This window comes from Amphiura filiformis, unplaced genomic scaffold, assembly GCF_039555335.1.
Source record: "Amphiura filiformis unplaced genomic scaffold, Afil_fr2py scaffold_74, whole genome shotgun sequence".
NCBI classification, from domain to species: Eukaryota; Metazoa; Echinodermata; class Ophiuroidea; order Amphilepidida; family Amphiuridae; genus Amphiura; species Amphiura filiformis.
In genome coordinates, this window is record NW_027305538.1 from 73367 (window position 1) to 99493 (window position 26127).

At 37.2% G+C, this 26127-nt stretch overlaps 1 protein-coding gene and 1 pseudogene across 1 annotated transcript in view; both read right to left on the bottom strand.

The window, feature by feature from the left end:
• The window catches only part of LOC140144705 (peptidyl-prolyl cis-trans isomerase-like 4), a 76665-nt gene that overhangs the window by 15951 nt on the left and 34587 nt on the right, over positions 1–26127 (bottom strand). Inside the window, exons 5-6 of the mRNA XM_072166516.1 lie at positions 6762–6904; positions 2288–2384 (exon numbers count right to left, since the gene is read on the bottom strand). Coding sequence (XP_072022617.1) covers positions 2288–2384; positions 6762–6904 — 240 coding nt within the window. The remainder of the gene's footprint in view (positions 1–2287; positions 2385–6761; positions 6905–26127) is intronic.
• Positions 12535–22314, bottom strand: LOC140144707 (tubulin alpha-1 chain-like; annotated as a pseudogene).

Consider the following 26127-nt stretch of genomic DNA (forward strand, 5'->3'; position numbering starts at 1 on the left):
AATATGCCGTTATTTGATGGAATTCTGAAATCTGAATAAAATTAAAATATTGTCACTTGTGTCATGATTCTTTAATGATAGTACAATCAGTGTACGGTACTGAAAAAGTGAAACATTCATGTTTTATGGATTACCGAACACGATGCGTAAATTGCTGCTGAATTGCAGGGACGGATATGCACAAACACAGCGACTTGCTTCGGGCTTCGTCCTCCTTGTTTCATGGGGTGTTTCAGCAGATTTGATCAATCGTTCCCTTATATTTGGAACATTTACAGGAATAAATTTTGCTGATGAAGTAGCAATAAGTTGGAAATATCAGAATGTGAATATCAAATCGGTCATTTTGTCTGCAAGTACAGTACAGTCGCGGATACTGAACACTCGGCGTAGTGAGACTCAGTCAGTCACTGAGCTCATCCCGTATGTATCTATACGAGTTCGCCTATCATACATGACTGGCCATGACTGGTTGTAAAGCTAAGAAATAATTAAAAAATCCTGTACATGTACCTTATTCTATTCCTTCATTTTCTCATTGTGATAAGTTCATCTCAACTTGGTGTGACGATCTGTACTGGTAGCACTAGCAGTTATTTTTTGTAATCTGTTTTCATTCCGGTTCTTGGCTAATCTTAGCTCTTCGGTGCTTTACTGTAATATTCCCTATGCATATCGTGGATGGCTTGGCCTATCCCAAATCACCCCGCCAGCACTTTTCCCATTTTTAAATCCACACACTTTATTCAGGAACTTCATTCTTAATTTGATCATGATATTTCCTTCATGTTATTCTTATTTTATTGAAGATATTTTTCATGTAAAGTAAGTTGACAATGACTGAATTCGTGCATTGGCCCGATGCATGCCACAGTAATACACGGACATTGTGTTTACAATCAAACCCGGAAGTAACTGTGTGTCCCTGGGCTGACGTCATCAACGAAAGCGCCCAATTTGAACGATTTCGTTTTGTAATTTAGGGGGGGTGCCAATATCCAATCTTTGCATGGAGATTATGTCTAGCCTGGTACGCTATGCAAATAAAAAATATTCTTTTCTGATTCCTGACATCATAAGCTTTCCATTGATATATAACTTTATTTTCAATGAGGTTCACCTTTAATGATACCGGGAAGTGTTGCAGAAAGGTAAGCGTACTCTTTATTTATTCAAAATATGTATATCAATAAATTTAAATTTGAAATCCAAAAGTAAATGTCAGGTCAAAATTCTCACCTTAGAATTATTGTGAAATAAAATCAAACCAAATTTAGGCTCCGCAAACAACGTCCAATTATTCCCATTGGTGTTTGCTACACATGCATATAATAAATTATGATTTGGGGCTAATTTGAGAAGAGTTAATGCCTCGAGTTTCAAAATTCACCGAGTGATGTTTTTTGATCAAAAACATCGACAATTCAAGACTCTGTAAAAACAAATCAAGAATTTTCTGGGATAATTGCAACTAAGTGCAATGAAAGTTATGATCTAAGCTACCAGATGCATCATTAATTCATTAATTTCCTGACTATGATATTTAGTTGTGGGAAAAGATTACTTTAATGTTTTGGCGGGATTATTTCCCGCCAAAAATTTCAACCAAAAAGAGCATGTAGCCTTAAATAATGGCCATTATTCAAAAAGGGGCTATTGTATTACAAATCTGTAAAAGGCGTTGAAAGCAGAATTTATTTCTGTGCATTTTGACACCACATTTGATATGATAGCCCAGAAAACAATAAAACACCAGTCAGTTTAATGTAGTGAGGTCCAGATTTGAAAGTTGCACTTACATACATACAAAAACACTCAGATATCATTACACAGATTTCCTTCCATTACACTGAATACAAAATCAATATAATTTACTGCAACTTTCAAATCTTGGGTTACATTGATTTAAATGTACGCTGTGACGTCAATATTTAGTCAATTGCTACAAATGAGGTGTCAAAATGTTCAGAAATAAATTCTGCTTCCAACACATTTTACAGATTTGTAATCGCCCGTTTTTGAATAAAGGTAATTATTTAAGGGGGTTTAGTTACTTTTTTTGAGATGTTTACATAGTTGACATTGGGCAGGGCAAACCTTGTATGTGTCATTGGCCCCTGAACATGTTTAAAACAAAACCTATGTAACCTCTTAGCAGTTTTGTTTTTAAACATGTTCAAGGACCAAAAATACATGGGGAGGCGCTTCCTGCCCAATGACCCTATTGTCAGCCGGTTCATGCCCGGATGTCCGACCGACAAAATAGCATCATTAGCTTGCTCCTTACCTCCAGCTGTTCTTTGGATGGCTCTGGTGATCTATCTGGGATCTCTAATCCCTTGGGATCATCATATGGATCATCAAGGATTACTGTATGGTTAATCCTAAATTACAAAGATAATAAAAGTCAATAGTTAGATTTACAAACATGTTTATAAGCCTTCTGTATGAATCATATTCTAAATTTTTACAATACAATTTTTAAATTAAAGTACAGCATGCACATAAATGTTTTGAACAAATTCGGCTATTGTGGTTGAAATTCAAACATCGCCTATGGAAGACATGACCTTCGACTCCCACACAGGGGGTGTAGTTAGTTTTCAAATAGAGTTACCCATTCATGTAACCCCATTTGAAATTCACACTTCCTGTGTGGAAGATTAAGGTCATGTCTTCAATAGGAGCTGTATGGATTTCAACTGGAATAGCCCAATTGTCACCCAAGATTTGAGAGAACAATTTGACTATGTTATCTAAGGGCTATCCAACAAAAATAAGATACGAAAACAAAGATATATATATATATCAATCTTCACGAGAAAGCAAACTTTAATTTTTTTTAAAGTCTTTCTTCAAAACAAATACAGGTACAGAAATATAATTGTAATACAGAATTATTAAAATGTTGATCCGGTTATTTAAATTCCTTGAGTGATATAACGTTTTTGTGGAGCTTAATTAATAGCAGTATGTTTTTAGCATTCAAGTTAGCTCAATCGATAAGGCGTTCGACTATGGTGCCAGAGGTTGCGAGTTCGAACCCTGGTGGTGCCTAGTATGCTCTTGTGGAAAAAATTGAGTTAGCTTGAAATTCCCTTGGAAAAGGAACTCACTGCTAATTTGTCTTGTTGTAACCCGTACGAAACTCGGGGAGCGGATCCTGGTTGCGATGGTTATTTGTGGAATGTCTAGGGTGTGCGCTCTTGAAGCAGCAAAGTCCCTGAATTGTTGTTTGATGGTTTATGGAATGATGTGGGCCATAGTGGTCAGCGACAACCTGTAAAGTGTGCTGAGGCTTGTGGATAAACGTCTAGGCGTTGTGCCTGTGCGTAGCGCACTATAAATCACTGCGCTTTTTTTTTTTTTTTTTTTAACATCCAAAAACGGGACATACCTGGTATATGCTTTATGCCCCCAGCATACTTTCCTGCCGCTTACCGCTGGGGCAAGCGGCAGGGCGTTCCAACCAATGACAAGCGTTGATTGTGTCCGTTTGCCTGCAATGCGCGTGCGCCACGCCGCTCAGCGGCAAGCGGCAGGATAGACCTAGCTCGAGATACTCTAGCTAAAATACAGGTTTACATTTAGTATCTTACATTATCTTGCTGTATTTCAGCTAGAGCTCCAAACGACAAGCTTCCGGGTTTTTTGGGAGAACAATACTGTTACGTAAGATGAAGAAGAAACCTGCCTCGGAGCCCGCCCTACTCAATATTTCATTGTACTTATTGCAATTTGCCTCCACACATTACGTAATCAACACAAAGCTTTTGTGAGGATTAGTGAGTGGATAAGAAATTGACAGCGGAGGATACGAAGGACACGCCGATTGCTAGTTGTCAATCATGAATTGCCGCAACGTTTTAATATTTTACTGCATGACATTCCGCAAGCACCAATACAAATTATGCCGTATTTTTCCAAAGATCATCTCATATGAAGTAAGCTGAATGCGATCTGCACTTTTGTAACATTCCGATCGCTTTTGATCACCTATTATCGGCGAATTTGCTTGAAAACACGTGAGTTCATGTTGTGTAAACATAATTAGCATAGACACAAATGAAATTACGATGCAATACAATGCAATTTGAATGCGCAACAGATCTATAGAAATAATGTGGCCCGGTTTTATGCAGAATTAGACCCTGTCTGTATAGACCCAAGGTTTATAGTGCATGTGAAATCATGAGACAGTTTTCTGCAATGACTCAACATCATGATGAGAGACGGAGTGACATCCAAGCTGAGCTACACCAGGAGGGTGAAAGTGCATAGGAACAATGCCGGAAACTATGTCACGGTATTGTTCGACTTAAACTACATCATTTTTAACCCCTTCCGTTTCCGTTAATACAGCTTTAGTCTCCTCCACCTTCGCAACACGGTACGTGGAGTGACTGGAATCACAATGACAGCGGAGGAGAATACTAGCTGGTCAGACAATTTAATTCTATCAAGCATATAATACCTGAACAATCACCGTCATTTGATCGATTTACTACAGAATATATTGTATACACAAAATATAATTTTAAAATTGTAAACCTGTTAACTTATATACTTGTGTACTAAAGTATAAGGACACGTGAATAAAATCATGTAGAAGACAAAATGGCCGCTAATCCGCCTATTGTCTAGACTTAAACTACATCTTCCGGTTTGTTACGTAATACTAGGATGCCATGCCCTGGCTACACCCACTCCCTCAGATCAAAATTCACATTAATCAGCGCACAAACACAAACAAAGCATTGACTACTATTGTATCACTGAACATACATCAATTCATTACCCAAAACCCAGGTGTGCAGAGCATTAGAAAAGTTATGAAAAGACCATAACAAAAAAGTATTGAACACCCAGAACTTCCCAATCAATAGTATCACACAACCAATACTTATACAGGGTGACTGACCAAACAGGACAGTGACCCAAGACCTGTTGTGACCTATCATAAGCTTTAGGCAACAAGCAATGCTTTTAAAAGGACACAATGGCACGCAATTATAACAAACTCAACTGAAATTACTAAATTAATAACTATTGTCTGTCCAATTAACTTAGACACCCAGTTTTTGTTACTTATTTGAACAAATATACACTTTCAAAGAAAGTCATGAAAGAAAAGTGTTAACATTCGCTGAGACCTAACGGGATTTTGTGTTTCCAAAGCATTGAGTGAGAGTTTACCAGAAATTCTATTGAAATTGGAAGTTTTTTCTCAACACTTTAAAAATAATCCGTAGAAGTTGGGTACCATTATTTTGGAAGGTCTCATTATACAGATTTGTAGGTATGGTGATTTTGGATAGTGAATGGATGAATAGTAAATTAATTATACTCCTCACCAAAAACATTTTATAAAAATGAAAAATATAATTCAGGTCATAAAATGCAGACAGTGTTTCTAATTGGCATATATTTATTCTTAGTGTATGAACTCAGTGATCCCAGCTATCCTTCAACCAATTACAACAATTCGGTGCGCGGTATTTGAATCTTCTTCTGTGCATGCTTTTGGCTTGGCACAATTCTAAGAAAATACAAATTGTATGCCATATGAATGTTCTGATGTTATTGGTGAGGAGTATAATTCACAATACACTCCAGACGCATAGTAACTTGCCCTATCATTTCTTATAATACACCAACTGTGACATCTTTTGAGTTATAGAGGTTGTGCATGAAATTATTGATTGGCTCCAAACAAAGGATTTGAACCGGTGTCCTTCACTGAAATCATGGCACAGTGTAGTCCATTCAATCAAATATTGCCATCAACCTATTTGATCGTAGTGTATTTGTTATGCGTGTGACGACCTCTCGTGGTAGATTGCAAACATGATTTTGTTGAATGCATTTAAGTAGACCGCCATTATTGTGAATTAGTAAAAGGATCAAAGAAAAAAGGGTGGAATCACTGATCAATATGCATGATTACAATGTTCAAACACCCCTTACTGTAAATAGATTATCCCATCAAAAGTTTCAAGTCATTAGGAATATTCGGCTGGACCCAGCTATCTTGCTGTAAATTGGTCAAAATTGAATAAAAGTAGACAAGGAAGAATATATTTTTATCGCTTTACTAATAATTTCTGTTAGGTCTGACCGTGTTTAGCCACTTTTCTTTCATGACTTTTTGCCAAAGTGAAAACTTTTCGAAATATATCCTAAAAACCGGGTGTCTAAGTTATTTGGACAGACAATAGCTTACAATTCTAATGTGACACCAATAAACTTTCTCCTTCAAGGAGGATTATTGCACAGTTTACACGAGGACTCTATTGCTGGAAATTTATTTCCAGCAAGGGAAAGTCCTCGTGTATATTGGTAATTTTGCCAGGCAATACCCCTGGACCTCTGACCTTTCATAGTTTCCTCAAAATAGAACCGGGCTATTTTTCAAGACAGTACTACACTCTCCAGAGAGTTTCTCTGGAATGTTGATGGCTTTTGCACACTTTTTGTTATGTATTTACCTGGTTATGGTTTTATAGGTCACATAGGGGGGCCCAGATATAGTTGATTCAGATCATATTGCTGGAAACAAATGTCCCCATGTAAATTGCATCACCAGGGCAAGTCATCCATCAAAATCAAATTTATGGTTATTATGTAGGCAAGGGTAAAGTCCTCATGTAAATAGGCCTTATCACACATGATATTTTTACTTGACTTTTGAGAACACCGAACATTGTATGCGGTTACATCCCCCATCCATCCACCACACACATAACACACATCAAGCCTACCTGATATCTTGATATGGTCTATTTTCTTTATCACATATTGCTTCATTTATCTTCATCAAGATCTCCATGCCTTCTGAGACTTCACCAAACACTGTATGCTGCCCGTCAAGGTAATCCAGGTTCTCAGCCAAGGTAAAGAAAAACTGTATATCAAACAAAATAGAAAATTATTAATCATATTTGCTGTATGTTGTTTCAATTTATATCACATTGCAAAAATAATGTCTCTCTATTTAACTATTAGCAGTCAATTGGTAAGGCATTAAGACTCCTGTGCTGTACCTTATATCCTCGAATAGTCGCCCCATTCAATTAAACGCAACCCACCAATTTCTTATGACCAAGATGTTTCAAAAATGCTAATATTTATATGCTATCTTGTGTAGTAAGCTTACCAAGGTGCACACACGACCACTTATTTTGGCAAAAGTCTGATTGTAAACCCGGAATTGAACCAGAAGTCATCGTTCCTAAGTTCAGAGTTTTATCATTTCAGCATGAGTTTTAAGCTTACCTAATGATTTTAACTATGACTTCTAATAACCCCCTCCCCCTTTTGAAATTTTGAAAATGCAAAGCCCCCTGGTGGCGACTATTCAAGGATATACGGTATTTAAAGTTGCATATCTGAATGAAGTCAAATGGTTTTTAAATATCAATTATTAACAGTGAACACATTGTACTGTAAACCCCATGTGACTGCCTTATGGCTGAAACTAAACAATCAAGGACTATATAAAGCCACTTCTTTTCCCATGTAGCTTGTGATTCATTAGTAATTTGGGTGAACCAGGAGCTACCTAAAATCTAACAGTCTAAGCCATATTAACTGTGAACACATTTTATTGTGAACCCTATGCCACCAAACAATCAAGGCCCATATTAAAGCCATTTCTTTTAGATGTAGCTTGCACATATAAAGTGTTTAGTAACTTCTGAATACATGCCTGTTGTAATTTTTATTCTCATTACTTGCATTATATAAGTTAACAAGCCATGAGGTACAGACATGTTGCCAAATCATTCATAAAACTACACATAACATTTGCATCCCTTGGTACTCTATACACTAGGCTGAGACACCCCAGCTTCTGTTTTATCACCCTTACACACTTACATTGAACTTCCTTCCTAACATCCACTCAAAGTGTAATATAGTGAAAATAATGGGCATCTCCCACATGCATTCTACCTTCATAACTGATAGGATGGTAAAAGGTATGGCTCCTTACAAGTAGCGCACAGTGACATCGCCCCGCTATCTTCACGGTAGAAATCGCCATGGTAGGATGAATCCACAGCCACCCGTGGCTATTTTATTCGGACCTTATGAGATGTATAATTAGCGAAGTGACCTGACTAAGGCTACTGACAATAGAAGGGGTAATTGATTTCTCGCTGTGTGAGTAAGCTTTTATACGACATTGCGGTCAATGGTTATACTGTCTCCACTTGAGTGAGTGCCGCTATAGCCTGCTGCGCGCTGTAGTCCATATAGGACCAACGCAATATAAAAGTTTTGGTCAAATTTTGAGTTCAAAGCGCACAGCCAATTTTCAAAGCGCACGCTAACGACTATCATATCTGTTCAACACGTATTTTCAAGTGTATGAGACCACATCTGGTTTCTTGAGAAAAAAATCATTTACGGGAGATATTCATCATTTTCTAACCCAGTATCCGAAGATTTTCGTCTGATATCAAAATCGTGCATACATGTAGCAATTCACGTGTATCGATCCCGTGTATTCATTTTAATGTCTCTGCTGCACCAAATAATTATTAGCCAGGCGATGTCGGTGTGTAGCGTAGCCAGGAGTTTTAACAAGGCAACTTTCAAGCTGGGGTTGGGGGGGGGGGAATTTGACGAAAAAGTCAAACATGGGCGATAACATACTGAAACGGCTATATCAGGGCAGCCAGTTTCCCACTGGGGTGCAAGATTTGCCCCCCTTGGCTACGCCACTGATCCTCACTATAATTATATGGCACTTTTTGCACAACAATTGAAACAAAAAAATTCATATATCCGAAAACTGCTCTGCATGTATTTGCACTTCCTCTCCCCTTCCTCTCACCCTCTTTGCTCTTTCTCTCTTCCCCCTCTCCTAGCCCTCCTCCCTCTCTAGTTCATCATGCCAATCACCCATGCCAACAGTCTTTCACATTCACACAATCCATTCAATTAATTAATAAACCATATATAGCAGTGGAGAAAATCCAATATATGAGACTCAGACATCAAAACAAACAAATTTACATAACTTCAACTGCAAAACCTTTCTTCAAAGACAAACTTCATACATATTTTGTACAAATTGTTGAATTCAAACCATGTAAGACTTAGGGTTTAAAAATCTAATATTCTCATACAAAATTTATGGAACAGAGATGAAGAAAACTATGTCTTACCAAATAGTTTTGACCAGCGACAAGTACCACCAACTTCAGGAAACAAAAAGTAAGGTTGCCAATCTGATAAACGGCTGCGTCATAGCTTGAAATTCTAACAAGGTGACAAGGTATGTATGTCACAAAAATGGATTTGATAGTATGAATTTCTGTCAAGTAACTTGAATTTTTTGTTTTTGCTCATTGTACTGCTGTGTGAGCTTATGTCAGTAAAACTACATGCCATGGTAGGAATGTTTTCCATTCACAATGGGCTAATCCAGTTGAAATCATCCAGGACAAGACCTCTCACACAGGGGGTGTAGATTTATGGAGTCATCCATTCAGGTTACCCATTTAACTTTCATATTCCGGTAGCAGAAGATGTCAGAAGGTCATGTCTTTTATATAGGGGTGTGTGGAGTGCAACTGGAATATTATTTCAAATGTGGAAACTGCCTATCAATCATACCCAGTCACTCAAGCAAGAAGACTTGCAGGCAACTTTTTACATGGCTGTGAATTTTGTTCGTTAGGAACAAATCCAACTAAAAACAATGGTAGTGTAGTGTCAGAGGAGGCTTAAAAGCATTCCTACAATGCACTATTATTGGGAAATTTGATCAATATAACCTAATTTTAAAGGCAAAGTCCCCATTGCCACACACACAAAATGGTAATTTTAAAACTGCAGCCAACGAGCTAATAGTTGGAGACTTATGACTGATATTTGATTTTCTTACAGGAAACATTCATATTGTCCCACTGCATTAATTTTATTCCTAAGTCTCGATGTTTTGAATGTTAAATAATAGGATGAAAACACCAGATATTTGCACACAATCCCAATGCAAGGTATGATCAACTGTACCACATGTGTACAAAAGCCAGACATACAAGGTCAGAAACCCCATTGGGTTGTGGGAATGTCTTTAAACATCCTCTGGTGTAGTGTAGTGTAATGTAGTGTAATGTGGTGTGGTGTAATGTGGTGTGGTGTAATGTGGTGTGGTGTGGTGTGGTGTGGTGTGGTGTGGTGTGGTGTGGTGTGGTGTAGTGTAGTGTAGTGTAGTGTAGTGTAGTGTAGTGTAGTGTAGTGTAGTGTAGTGTAGTGTAGTGTAGTGTAGTGTAGTGTAGTGTGGTGACGTTTCACCACTACACTAGTGGTTTCATTAGACTTGGTTTCATATATGGTGCATCCTGTCACCTATCAAAGGAAACAGTCAGATATGATGAGTTGCCAGTCTGATGAAACCACTAGTGTAGTGGTGAAATGTCACTAAAACGTGAGAAAATCACTATCGTTTTTAGTTGGATTTGTTCATAACAAACAAAATTCAGTTTAATTCAACATTCCTTATGAACTTTTTACATGCTTTCTATTATTTCACCACCTAATTTTTTTATTTCAACTTCATATTTGGTGAAATTAGACGGAATGTGATCAGATTCAACTACATTTAAACAATTTCTTATTTACTATAATCAATTGTATTTAACAATTTTTTTTTTACTCTAATTCTAAACATTTATAATAAAGTGCTCAATTGTCAGCAATACTGAACTCTAAACAAACTCCAAGGGGGTTTCTTAGTGAAAATATGGGTGCAATGCTCTTAGGCTTAAATTTGGGTTGCCAAAGAAATTGGTGAGGTTTTTTTTAATGTCCTCAATTTTTGTAATGTTTGTTGCACAAAATATTTTCCAAAGTTAGCAACCCAAAGTTTGAGCCAAGATAATTTAAAAATCCAGAAAGTCAGCATATTTTTGGTTTATCATAATTCCATAAATACAGTACCACCAATCCAAAACCAAGAAACCCCCTGGGTATAGGGACAAGTTGGCACAGCGGTACGGGATCTGCCTTGTAATCAGTGGATTGCGAGTTTGAGCCCGGCAGTGCCATTGTGCTGTGCTCTTGGGCAAGGTGCTTTACCTTACTTGCCTCTCTCTACCCAGGGGTAAAATGGGGAGCTGTCCATTGAGCGAAATAAATGTAAAGCGCTTTGGTACACGTGCACATGTGAAAGGCGCTGTATAAATACCAACATTTATTTTATTATTTTATTTACAAAACATTAATTTTTAAGAGAATACAATCTTTACATGGAACATGTGTAAAGATCCAGTTTAATTCCTTAAAGGAAGGTGACCTGATATATTTGGAAAATCAAATTCTTTAAAACTTACATATAACATAAAATGTCATCCCTTTCAAGCACTCATGCAAAAAGAAAATGTAAATGTTTTTGTAAATGTGACTAATTCCTAATGGAATTACCGACATTTATACAGTGTGATATTGGTAGTCTACAGTGTTTTTATTAATGATAATCATCATGATCATGTAATATATTGATTTCAAGTGAAAGGTTCTATTTTTCATAAACATATTGAAATTATAAGTTCCAGCTCAGTGTATTTCCCAAGATATCATCAAAAAACTGCCTAATATGGTATACCATAGTTGAGACTAATTCGGCAGTTTTTTGATGATTTCTTCGGAAATACACCGATTTGGAACACCAAATTTCAATATGTTTATGAGAAAAATATGAGCTTTCATCCGATACCAAAATCAGCATTTTGATGAGGTAAAGTGGGGGATGAGATTTTCAATCAGGTTACCCACCTTTAATAGGACCTTTACACTAGTCTAACTCATGAATATCTTACATCAAGGATACACCAAATATCAGTTTTCTAGTATGGCACATTTTATGAATTCACTGCTTGGTTTAGAAACAATAATATTGTTGTTTAAATTCCTTTTCATCTATGTTTATATGTACATTTGTTGAGTGTTTGTGTTTTTATGTGTATCATGACCTGCATGCTAAACAACATGAATTTACCCATGTCACAACTTTTGCATAATTAACCCTAACCCTACCCGAGGTTTTTTGGCTATCGGAAGGGAAAGAAGGAACGAAAAAGGAGAGAAGATGAAGAAAGTCACTTGGCACCCCGGATTCAACCTGGGACCCTCGCATGCCACGCAGAAGATCCCCAGCATGTAGCTACACAGGTGACGCGGTGGCCCGCCAACGATTCCCTGGGTATATATGACTTGGTCTGATTAAGCGCATCAAGTCCCGTGGAATGCATGCACGCAGAGTGGTTTTAATAGTGAGCTTTAGTGAGTCCTAGTTCTGTTAGGGTTAAGAAGGCATATAGGGAAAATATGCATGGTCACTAACCCTAACCCTACCCGAGGTTTTTGGCTATCGGAAGGGAAAGAAGGAACGAAAAAGGAGAGAAGATGAAGAAGAAAGTCACTTGGCACCCCGAGATTCAACCTGGGACCCCTCGCATGCCACGCAGAAGATCCCCAGCATGTAGCTACACAGGTGACGCTGGCCCGCCAACGATTCCCTGGGTATATATGACTTGGTCTGATTAAGGCCATCAAGTCCCGTGGAATGCATGCACGCAGAGTGGTTTTAATAGTGAGCTTTAGTGAGTCCTAGTTCTGTTAGGGTTAATACAAATGATGTACATGTACAAACCCAGCAAACACAAAATGTTTTGTAGCATTTTCAAAAATGCACACAAATGTCGCCAGAAATGTGTAAATGTCAAGCTATAGGTTACAACACATTTTCATTACTTTCACAAAGCAATGATTTCTAATAACATTTTGACAACATTTCTAAAAACCTGTTTTTGATGATGATAAACTATGTTTTATAATCTTTAAATAATTCAACACATAAGTTACTTATTTTATAACTGTTGTGTTTGCTGGGAAGTTCCTTTTTTGTGCCACTAATTTTGTAACAAAAGGGAATCATAATCGTCTAATTTTGGTAAGATTACACGAATAATATCAACAACTTCAAAAATTCAAGCATTTTTAATTGGCATAAAATGTATATATTATTTCTAGTTCAATTACAACATATATTAAGTGTGTCTCTTCTCAATTTGAGAGTAACAGTATTGAAGTTAACAACAGATTTGAATTGCACACAATAACCTAATCATATACACACGACACACGTGCAGAAGGGTGGTACATCCATATGCTGGTGACACAACTATGTGGACGCACCGATTCAAATCTGCCACTGCAAAATCCAACATGGCGTTACTTTCAACTTTAGATGAGACATTATACAAATGTACAATGGTATAAAGTAATTTTTTGTTTGTTCATATTTTTAGATTTGTTCTATCTGCTAAGTCTCTGGCAAGGTTACTTCTGCAGCTTATACATCACACCCTTCTCATATATCAGGGATCTTTACGAGTAGATGCAAAATGGGCTGTTCCATTTAAAACACACACACCCCTGTGGAAGATTTCATTGCCACCTCAAATTTAGTTGTACCTTACGGTTCATCAAGCTGGAAATCGTTTTTAGGTTTTATGTGAAATTCCAGTTTACAATTGTTGAATTTTATAAAAATAGGTTAAATTTTACAACATTTGTCCTAAAATTAGACAAATTTGTTTGGAACTTTTCCCCAAAATGAAAATGGTTACATCTGGATAATTCAAACTGGTGAACTTGGTTGGAATTCCAAAATCTTCCACAGTGGGGTGTGGTTTTCAACAGGAACAGCCCACTAGATATGCTGAATCTAATATTCACCCTGTTCATCATCTTCACCTTCAGCTTCAGCAGAGTCAACACCAACTTCTTCATAATCCTTCTCAAGGGCAGCCAAATCTTCACGAGCCTCGGAGAACTCGCCCTCTTCCATACCCTCACCGACGTACCAATGAACGAAAGCACGCTTGGCGTACATCAGATCAAACTTGTGATCCAGACGAGCCCAGGCTTCGGCGATAGCGGTGGTGTTGCTCAACATGCAGATGGCACGTTGGACTTTAGCCAGATCACCACCAGGTACGACAGTTGGTGGCTGGTAGTTGATGCCTACTTTGAAACCAGTTGGACACCAGTCAACGAATTGGATGGTACGCTTGGTCTTGATGCTAGCGATAGCGAATTGACATCCTTTGGAACAACGTCACCACGGTACAGCAGACAGCACGCCATGTACTTGCCATGACGAGGATCACACTTGACCATCTGGTTGGCCGGCTCAAAGACAGCATTGGTAATTTCAGACACTGTGAGCTGCTCATGATAAGCTTTCTCTGCGGAAATGATCGGTGCGTAAGTCGCAAGAGGGAAATGGATACGTGGATATGGTACCAGGTTAGTCTGAAACTCTGTTAAATCAACATTCAATGCACCATCAAACCGTAAAGAAGCCGTGATTGAAGAAACAATCTGACCAATCAAACGATTCAGATTTGTATATGTTGGACGGCTGATCTCCAAATTTGACTTGCAGATGTCGTAAATGGCCTCGTTGTCAACCATAAAGGAACAGTCAGAATGTTCCAAGGTGGTGTGGGTGGTGAGAATAGAGTTGTATGGCTCGACGACAGCGGATGAAATCTGAGGAGCTGGGTAGACGGCAAACTCCAGCTTGGATTTTTTGCCGTGAGTCGACAGAGACACGCCCATGAGCAGTGAGGTGAAACCAGATCCAGTACCGCCACCGAAGCTGTGGAAAATTAAAAATCCTTGAAGACCTGAGCACTGATCAGCCTGAAACAAAATCAAAGATAAAAGTATTACACAACAGCACTGATCAATATTGATCAGCATATGAATTACATTGTACTAGAGGGAAATAAGCAAAAGGTAATGCGTAAAATAATACCAATGAATGGTAACAGTAAGTGTGCTCAGGACTTGGCAGCTATGAAAAGAAACCAGACCAACTCGGTAACAACCGACATGTAAGTGGGTAGTGTTTATACAGGGGTGCGAGTGACCTCTATTGAAAAAAGAGGAACTTTGTTCAAAACAGAGGAAAAGCACTGAAATATGCTTAAAATGGGCTGAAAATGAGAGAAAAATTTTGCCTCAGAATTCAGCTTAAAAGAGGTGATTTCACACCCCTGTTTATACCTCGGCCCCGTCTACGCCAAGCTTGTATCCTCGGCAGATTTCTATAAACTTTTATGCCATTTTGAAGACAAGCATCTAGACCAATTATTTTGGATAGCAGTTTTTTCCTTAGCCATTGTGCATCAAATGTCTGAAGAGAGTACTTTCTAAACCTCTCAGTTTAAGATTATAATCATGATGATTTTGACTTCGGGTAGTACACTGAATTTATATTTATGCATGGAAATTCAGATTTGTAACTTCTATTGTATCATTTTGATGATGATGTATCAAAATGACAATGGGGCACAAAGTAGGTCGGATAAGGCAATTAAGCTACTTGCACGGTTCCGCCATTATGCACTATGTGCGGGAGAGCCTCGAACTGGCAGCATACATGAATGGGAATTGAACTAGTCATAACGCTCTGTGTAAGGTTACATAATTCTTCCTTTCATGTATGCTGCCAGTTCGAGGCTCTCCCCGCACATAGTGCATAATGGCGAACCGCAAGTAGCTTAATAATAAACCTTTCCTACTCACAAGTTTTCTCAGCCTATCCATCACAATATCAATCTTCTCTTTGCCCACTGTGTAGTGACCACGGGCGTAGTTGTTGGCGGCATCCTCTTTACCGGAAATCAGTTGTTCTGGGTGGAAAAGTTGACGGTAGGTACCGGTGCGGACCTCATCTACAGGATTAAACCAACCATAATATATGACATGTTATGGGTGAATCATACTTATTATGTATGGTTGCATACAAACAAATCCACTGAAAAGAGCTGTTCTTCAGTGAACGGCTCTTTTCAGAGCCACCAAACCTGTCGACAAGGGACAGTCTTCAGTGATGAATAGCTCTTTTCAGAGCCACCAAACCTTTTACATTAGCAGATAAGCAAGGTATGCTTATTCTCTATTCTCTAAGGGGCAGTCTTCAGTGAACGGCTCTTTTCAGAGCCAACAAACCTTTCACATTACGAAACAGGCCAGATCTGCTTGTTCTCTTTTGACAAGGGACAGTCTTCAGTGAACAGCTCTTTTCAGAGCCATCAGCACGCAAGGGGCAGCCTACATGTCTCATTCTTAGGTGGTCCTACGTCATAAACTGGGGTACCCAAAAAGGTGGTTTTGTTACATTTTGATGTGCAGCATGGATTTCAAAAGACTGCAGGGATGTAAGTGGGGTATTTAAAAACATACGGAAACTAATATACAGAAACTATGCGAGCGAAGCTAGCATCCCGAGCGCTTGCGCGAGGCGTTCTCTGGGGTCCAGGGGGCAGAGCCCCCGGCGGGGGTACGGCGGCAGCGCCCCCGTTGGAAAATTTTGTTATTTTAGCCTCAATTATAGTCAATTTCATGCACAAAAGCTGTTAATTTCTTCCATTTTCCATTCATTGAAAAAAGGGAAAAGTTACCATTTTAAGCAGTATAGCTGTCCTATCAACCTCCATTGTCCATACTTCAGGTCCAATAATTATTTCCAAGAAAATCGGTCACAATCCATTGAGCCAAATGAAAACAAACTTTCACGTGTGCAATTGTTACGATGTCAGCGCCCCTGGATGTCAGCAGAATTCACCTCTGTCAATCTCTTACACAAGTAATACACAACACGCACAAGCTATCGTTTCACTGCTATAGCGAGAGCCGTACGGCAAGCGGCCACAGAGACGCGACCAAAATTAGCGAAATATAATCGCTGAGGCGCTATTTTTTTGTTCCCCTGTTCCAGACGGGTATTTTCGCAGAGAAAAAAGATACAAAGAAACAAGAAAAAACAGAGAAAAAAATACATTTTCGTAATCGGAAAATTACGGGGAAAATACGGAAAATACAGAGATTTTTGGGGATGAAAAAAAAAAAAATTCCGTAAAAATACGGAGAAATTACATCTCTGAGACTGTCTCTTGAGTATTCCTTCACTTAGAAGATTCATTTAGGTCTTAAGGGAGTACTACACCCCTGCCCAATTTTTTGCCTATTTTTGCATTTTTCTCAAAAATTATAGTGCATTGGTGACAAGATATGTATATTATAGGGGCAAGGACTACAACTAATGCACTGGAAATTTTATTTCAGCGCAGACAACAGTTGTGGAGTTACAGTCAAAAATGAGGGAAAACCAATATTTGATCAATAACTACTTGCCTCGAGTTGCTGAATTTTCAGTGCAGTAGTTGTAGTTCTTGCCCCTATAATATACATATCTTACTTGTCACCAATACGCTATAATTTTTGAGAAAAGTGCAAACATAGGCACAAAATTGGCCAGGAGTGTAGTACCCCCTTAAATTGAAGCTAATTTGTTCTATCTTACTCATGTAAGATGCTGTTTTAAAATAATTTGTTATTATTTTTTGACAACATTTGAAATGAAATGTGCCAAGGGTGGTTGTGGATTAGGGGGAGGGGCGGATTAGAGGAGGGAATCATATTGGAAATTTGATCTAAAACCCCCATTAAAAATTTGAATCTAGTAAAAAAATGTCTAAATGAACTCCCAGACCTTGAAACTAAGTAACTAAATACATAAGGTCATTTAAAAGACTAATACTTGCTTAGAATGATTGTATATGTGGAAATAAAAGGGGCCCAATAGCCCCCCCCCCCCACACACACACACTGCAGCTTTTTTTGCCCGCATTCTCTCATTTTTTAACCGATTTTCATAAAAAAAGGTGTCAAAATGCTCAAAAGGATGAACCGCTTCAAATGAGACTTGTAGGTATGATGTTTGAAACATTTCAAATTTTTTACTATGTAACACAAAGGTACCCCCAGTTTATGACACAGGACCAGGTACTTTGTCCAGAAAAAGTCAGAGCTATTCCTGACGAAAGCTTGACAATACTAGACTGTATATAGATAAAATGTTCACTGAGCTCAAACATACCTATAACACTAGGCTCCAGATCAACAAACACAACCCGTGGTACATGCTTGCCAGCACCTGTCTCATTGAAGAAAGTATTGAAGGAGTCATCACCTCCTCCAAGGGTCTTATCACTAGGCATCTGACCATCAGGCTGGATACCATGCTCCAAACAGTACAACTCCCAGCATGCATTGCCCATCTGGACACCGGCTTGCCCGACGTGGACTGAGATGACTTCGCGCTAATGGAGAAAAAGGTAAACAAAAGTTTATGGTTAATATACTGTATTGCCGCTAATTGCAATTATGGGAACTGCAATGCTAAGGACTGTCGATGTCGGGATCTTAAAAAAATAAATTTTTATTTGTCTACATTCATCCATAGTCCATACATGATAACCATCTACTATTAGTTCATCCTCAATTTTTTATTCGTTGCTGGCATGGAATGCCTTTCTCCCTGGAACCCCAGTAGTATGATATCATCACATGACATAGGACAATTGTTCAATTTTCTGAATTTTCTATACTTTTATTTCGGTATCGGCAACTTGGATATATTAATTATCTCCAGAATGTGATATCGACGATATCGATATTATTGTATAGTCGATTTATTGATTATTATTAATATATTGACAGTCCTTAGCTACAATGAGGAACATTTTTTTGAAAAATGACTTGTGCATCAAAAGATCCTTAAATAGCGTGACCTTTGCCATGGAAAGGGAATAGAACGCGCGGGTTACAAATTTGGTAACATGGCAGAAAAGATTCTCCAGACTCTTCTGAACATTGATATATGATTTGTCCATTTGAAACATGTCTTACGAAATTGTTAAATAGAGCACTTTTGGCTGCATGGCCCCTACACTGTTCACTAAATGTGGGTAAGAGAATGAACCCTTCTGGCAAACTTGAAAAGGGTGAAAAAACCTGGAAAGTGCTTGGATTAGCTACAAAAGGCAGAGCATTTGAGAAAATGACAAGAATGAGCAGAAAATTTGACAACAAAAACCTTATTTCAGGTTTAAGATGAACATTTGCATGCCTGTGAATGAGCTGTATGGTTGCACAAAGTTAAGGGACATTCATCATACTCATGTCCATCGGTGGCACCAGAAATGTTTTTATTCGGCGGGGCATAGGTGAGAGGAAACAGTGGAAATTATCATAATTTTGGTTTTTTACTGGGGGCATGGGAGTGTAAGAGCTCTGACTAGGGGCCCCCTGACTGTAATGTCACTGCAAAAAATGTATTCTTCTTTGGATCAGCTCCCAGAGAAAATACAGAGCATTATTTGATAATTTTTTCCATTGCGTTTAGTTTGTTAAAATTAATACAATTGCATGACGATATCAAAATTATAATATAGTGTTGTTCTATTGACATCAGCAGAACTACTCAACCCTATCCATTTTATCTGAGAGGGATGTGCTTGTACACATTTAGAAATTAAAAAAAAATAATAATAAAAAGTAATATAAATTTTAATTAATTAATAAATGTTAGTCATCATGCAAGGTTTTCCTTTTACAATATAACAAAATTGAATGACTCACATGGTAATTAAAACACAAAAACAAAAATTTACTCAACCTGAACCATTTGACTCCAGAAGATATCTTCCACTTCCCACAATGCATTTCTTCCCGGTACTGATTAACCGAAAAGTACAACATGGGTTGACAGTGATAAAAATACCTCAATTACCTTAATCTGGTTGAACTCTGTTAATGGAGGTATTTTTGTCACTATTGACCCATGTTGCAATGAATCGCAAATCAGTACTCGGAAGAAATGCATTGTAGGAAGTGTAAAATATCTTCTGTGCATTTGATTGCAGTTATTTAAAAGCTACAGCATGTATGTCCATGGTCAGTGGCTTCGTAAGGCCTAAAACAAATTGTTTGATTGGCGCAACCCAACCGACCCTAAAAATAGGCCTTGGCCCTAGACTTTTTATTTTTTGCAAAAAAATATTAAAAGAATTCAAAAAATAAAAATTTAAAAAAAATGAAAAGTTTCAAAGCCTTTATCATACGCAATTCACAGCTTAGAATGTGTGTGTAAAAAATAATAATAATAACAAAATTGCCGACCGACCTACCCTAATTTTTTTTTTATGTTACGCCAGTCAAACAATGTTTTAAGGCCTAATTGAGAGTTCTGAGCAGAAGTCTCAAGAACCACCACATGAATACTAGGCATGTTTGTACTCATTTCGATGCACTTTTCTCATAGATTAATAAAAAATTATCACACAATATTTGAAAAACGACACTAAAATTAGAGAAAATATAATACCACAAAAATAATTGTATAATAATTGTTTCTCAGTTTGTTTTAATATTTCTGCAGAGGTTTAAATTAAATTTGAAAGCTGCAATTATGCTATTCCAGTTTCAATCCATACAACCCTTATGGAGGACATGACCGAATCTCTTACACAGGGGGTGTAGATATCATATAGAGTCCCCCATTCATACAACCCCATTCAAAATTCACACTCCCTTTATGGAAGATTAAGGTCATGTCTTCCATAGGGGTGATGGATTTCAACTGGAATTGCCCATTATTGGTAAAGCAACCTCACAAACACAAACCATAAACAGTGCTACTTTGCCATGACAACAGTGCATTATTAATCAATTCTAAGAGCATGCAATATTTTTTTATAATGCGCTATTGTCTATACACTACAGTTCCTTCACAGATCACTGAATCTAATAATGCAGAAATCAAACCATGCTCTAGCAACAGGTTTTAACACATCTTACAGCTGCTCGGTGCAAATTTCTTATTACCATAGTAGGAAAATACACACCTGCTTGTAACTGGCACTGATAATAAGGTAGATTTGCAAAAGGCAGCCTTCTATAATTTGCTTTATTGGATGTTGTTTCCAAAGCAGACTTATTTCAAGTGTGCTTAAGATTCCAATGCTAAGGTTGCTGCAATGTGATTCTGCCGCATAATTTGGCTACTTTCAAAAAAGACCAGCTATTCTTTGGTACAGTTGCTCAAATGTTTTTGAGCCTTGAAGTACTAAAAGTGTTTTTAGCTGACTTTTACTTAGTCAAGGAAGTAGTTTTTAAAAGCATGTGTGTTCACGACTGCACATTTCGATTTGGGCGTCTGTTATGGTGAGAAATAAGATCATTGACAGAGTGTTTACCACACATTTACTGAGGTAACTCTGTTCTCATACACACTCGCTAGGATCCACAACATTCTCATCCATCAGGACACAGTTCTTTAACCTCAATACATTTGTACATTCATTGAATGACCTTTGGGTACAAAAACTCATAGTCTGCAACTTGAGGTCAAATTTTGCAACACAAGTTTTTAATTGAGGTTATTGAACTATGTCATTGGGATGAGGCCATTGTGGTAAATAGTGAATGGTTAAAATACCTAGTGCGGGCACATGGCAGCTATTAGAATTTCACCGGCATCAGAAGCAAAATTGAAAATATTTCTATTGATCATTTGCAGCAGAGACTTATTATTGATATCTCTCTGGTTACAGCAATCATTAATATTTGACATGAATTGACATTCTCACACAAAAGATTTATTTCCCATTAATTATCAAGTTCCCAAAATTTGCAACTTCACAGATGCATCATTTAACGTTGCGTACCCAGAGCTGGCTATTCCGGCTTACTTCCATACACCCCCTATGGAAGACATGACCTTAATCTCACACATAGGGGGTGCACATTCAAAATGGAGTCACCAATTTAAGTAACTCCATTTTAAATTGAGATTTAGGTCATGTCTTTCACAGGGGGCGTATACATTTTAACTGGAATAGCCCAATTTCAACACATGAGAGCTAAACCAATATTCAACATGCATCAATAACTTATTCGCACAAGGTCTTTTAAATATTTGTTACCATGTATGATTGCCTAAATTACCTACAAAATTAGTTGAATTGTTTCTTGAAAATGATCACTTTATTATTCTGGTTTAAAAAAAAACCTAAATATTCTTTATACACACAGCTATAACTGCATCAGCGTTTCACTCGCTCCCAAATATTAAAGCACCAAATGTGAAGTTTTTTCAAAACAAATTGGCAACATTTGACAAAAATGCAATTTCATTGGAATGTGCAGTTTTCTTGCACCACATCATAACTTTCTCTATTTAAGGACACTCAGGATGAGCTCTATACTGTGCACGATTCAAAACACCAAAAGCAATAATAGAATGGTAAAATAATCAAAACTACCAACACTTACCATTTTGATGTCTTTTGTTTGATGCTTCTCTGCAAACCTGATGCACAAAAACTAAAATTGCTGGTGCTCGAACGGAGACTTCACGTTGCTACCCAACTGCGATGGTTAAGGCGACTGGTATAATGACATGTCGTCACGCTTGTAGCTGCATTTATGACCAGTAGTCTCCAATTGATCACCACGTAACCATAACGACACACGCTATATTTTTCATATTGTGCACAGAGCGTAACCTTTTTTGTTTGAAATTACTTGTAATAGCTCATGCTCCCTGAAAAGCACTGCGAGTAAGACTGCTTATGTTTGTTTTTTGCTTGTCTTTTTTTCATAAGTCACCTAACAGGAATAATTTTATATACATTCAGTAATTTTTACACCACTACAAGTCACGCATACAGTTGTCCAAAAGTTTTAAATATTTATTGCACTTTCTCAGTAAATTACAATAGCTAGTTTTAAGAATGTTGAATATAAAAATGGTACTCTCATTTTATTCAATTCCTATTTGGTTCCTGGCTCTGTTTCTTAGCATTCCATTACAATTATATTTCTATGGTTATTTTATTTACAAGAAAATTACGTTTTTCTTTGATATGACATAACTTCATATATGACATAACTTCTTTTACATATTTTTAACAATAGCTTCATATGTTACAATCTATTTTAATTCATTTAAAAAATAGCCATTTAGCTGCTAATAAATAAATCACATTATTTATGTCAGTTACTTATAATTCACTAGTTAGTCAGCCAACCAATCAGTTAGCTAGCCCGCCAGCCAAGGGACAAAATAACAGGGTTCGGACAGAGCTCTACTTTTGTTGAAATGGGTTCTGTATGAAGTGCAAACTACTTGCAACCAACCAAGAGTTGGCACGCATTGCTATATGTATGTAATCTGGCACAAAAATACGAAAATATTGAGCCTTTTTACTAGGAGAGCATTTCAGCCTAAAAGTAGGTACCGGTCATGTTAAATAAGATGGTAACTGGGAGCTATATCATGGTAACCGGTGGGCTCATACAGCCTAAGAGCCTGCTTACTTTTTCCCTTGCCACTAGCCTGCCAGTCACCTTGTTGTAACCATGGACACCTATCTAATATGTTATATTAACATTTCTGTTAGTATCTTTCAATTAAGGTAACATTCCTAACGAAACAAACAATACAAACAATGGGTGGAAGATTTTGGAAATACCTTCCATGGGGGAGTATGAACTTCAAATGGAATCAGCACATTAACCAACTCTACTTGACATTTGCCCTCCCTTTGTGGAAGATTCAGGTTGAATATTTCTCAGAGGGTGCATGAAATTCAAATGAAGCTGCCTGACATGTTCATTCCATTTGAAAGTCATACTCTCTCTCTGGTAGATTTGTATAATCATCCACAGGGGGAGTGTGGATTTTGACTGGAATTGCCCAATATATTACATTCTTAGATACTTTGCTCTGATTATTGCTTTTGAATATTCTTCACACACTTTAACAAGAAGTCTAAAAGTGCAGTAGATGCAACTTAAAATATTAATATTAACCAAATGATGATGAACTTGTAGCAGGCGCTCATATTTTACCGTGTTAAAATTAGACTTCTATTTTATCATCTAAATAAAAGAAAATAGCCATTTATTTATTTATTTAATCACTTCATAACTTGTGAGAATCTAAAGCTGTTTGAGCTTTTAAAATAGTAAAGCAGTCTAAACGCAGGACAACCAATTGTTATTGTTCTGCAAGGCTCACTCAGTCATTTAATAAGGCAATACAAACGATCAAATTTGGTATTCAAATGAACAAAATTTTGAGTTACACCTTTTCAGTGTAAAATTTTTTTTTCTCGGCCAAATGAAAAGCAATAATTTTTATTTTTTCAGTAAATGTCAGGAAAAACTGTAATGCTTGATACTGTATTTTTTTTTCAAATCTTAGTGTTAAACTTAGTCGTGAAATTCAGTCATTTAGTGTAAGATTTTCGATTTTGATAGGCTTCAACTCTGCCCGCGAGCCTTTTTTTTTTTTTGGATCAACCTTTTAGCTTTTCAAAGTAATATAGTTCGCTAAAGAAGGATTTTTCCCAACTTTCTAACGCACATCACCGTGAGCGATATATCATAGTTTTGTCAGAATTTCCGCTTTTGATTCCATAATTTTGACTACCAGGTGAAAAATTTTCAAATCCACGCGAAATACTAGCATTGTGGATCAATATCTCTGGGTGCCCGGCCTGGATACAGTGTTGCCAGAACTTCAATATAGCAAAGAAATTACCTAGTGTTTCAATTGTCATGAAGGTGACTGGGTATAGTGCCTTTTGTTTGTGATTGCTGGCCAGAAAGTCATAATGAAGCAGCCAAAACAATACAAGGTTAAACATGGAAGTTTATAACAACCTATTATAATGACCTAAAGGAAAAATCATTTATGGCAACAATGAGCCTTGCATTGTAAGTCATGGTTCAAATGTGTTGAGTACCCACCCCACCCCCATAGGCCTACATAATATTACATACCGGTACCTTATAATATTTATATAGCACGACTATAGCTATACATTTAGAAAGTAGGTCCTATAGCGCTAAATTATGACAAATAGGCCTACACAAACCCGAACGCAAGTCTGAAGGGTGTAATGAAAATGCCAACCCGCGATGGGGGGGGTCATTCAAAATTCACCTGGAGATAGGAGGGACATAAAATTAAAATCCCCTAATAACACGCTTGAATTTTGCTAGGTTTGGATTTTCCCATGGACCTCATCCTAGGTAAATAAACAAACAAACAAATAAACAAACAGACAAAATGGTTTTCATAATCATGGAATCCATAGCCCCTATAAATTGAAATTGCAGGCTATCACGGGAGCAAATTTACAAAAATTCACCTCATTTACCAGAATTGGGGATTTGGGCTACCAAATCGCTGGTCAGGCAATCCTGGTTTTCAATGGAAAAGGGACCTGGTTGACAACAATTGAAATATCGATTATTTCTGCTGGTTGCTCTCGAAATAGAGTACTGAGTTTGACATTTCGGAGCATGAAGGGAAAAAGGGTAAAATAAAAACGGAAATTCTGACAAAACTATAATATATAGACCCACACGATGTGCTTTACAGAGGTGGGAAATCTCTTTCTTTAGCAAACTATATTAGTTTGAGACGCTAAAAAATGAATTCTGTAAAAAGCTCACGGGCGAACTAAAGGCCTATAAAAATCAAAATATCACACTAAAAGACACAATTTGATGCTTAATTTTAACACCAGGATTTTTAAAAAAAATGTTCATCCAAGCACTATGTTTACTGAAGAAAAAAAAAATTTTGCTTTATATTTGACCGAGAAAATAAATTTCATAACAAAAAGGTGTATCTCGGAATTGTGCTGATTTTAACATGTATCGATCGACTTTTAGCGCGACTAAGCAGAACAAAAGAACGGTTGTCCTGCGTTTAGACTGAAAGGCGTTTCTTTAATGGCAAATAATTTTATGAAAAGAAATTCCCTCTACGTCAATGTAAAAGAGAAACCCTGTTCTCTAGACTCAACTGACCCAAATTGTTACAAACTGACAAAAAAACATTTTTCCTATACAAATGAATACCAACCCAAATTTCCAAAATACATTTTTTTTAAATATTATTATTTGGTTCTGTAATTCACCTTATACTTATAAAGTGATGAAATTGATTAATTGACAATTCTTACTCAACTACATACACAAATCAGAGTAACACTATAAACACTAACATAAAGCCAATATTCTAAATAATGAAATGTAATGGGAATGTACATGTATTTAAAAAAAACACTTCAACTGACTGACTTCAAGACTCCCTCTGCTTTAGAGCAGTATTTTCTTTTTTGTTGCCTTAAGGGGTGGAGTATGAACGTTTAGACAGTATTTATTGTGGGACATTAG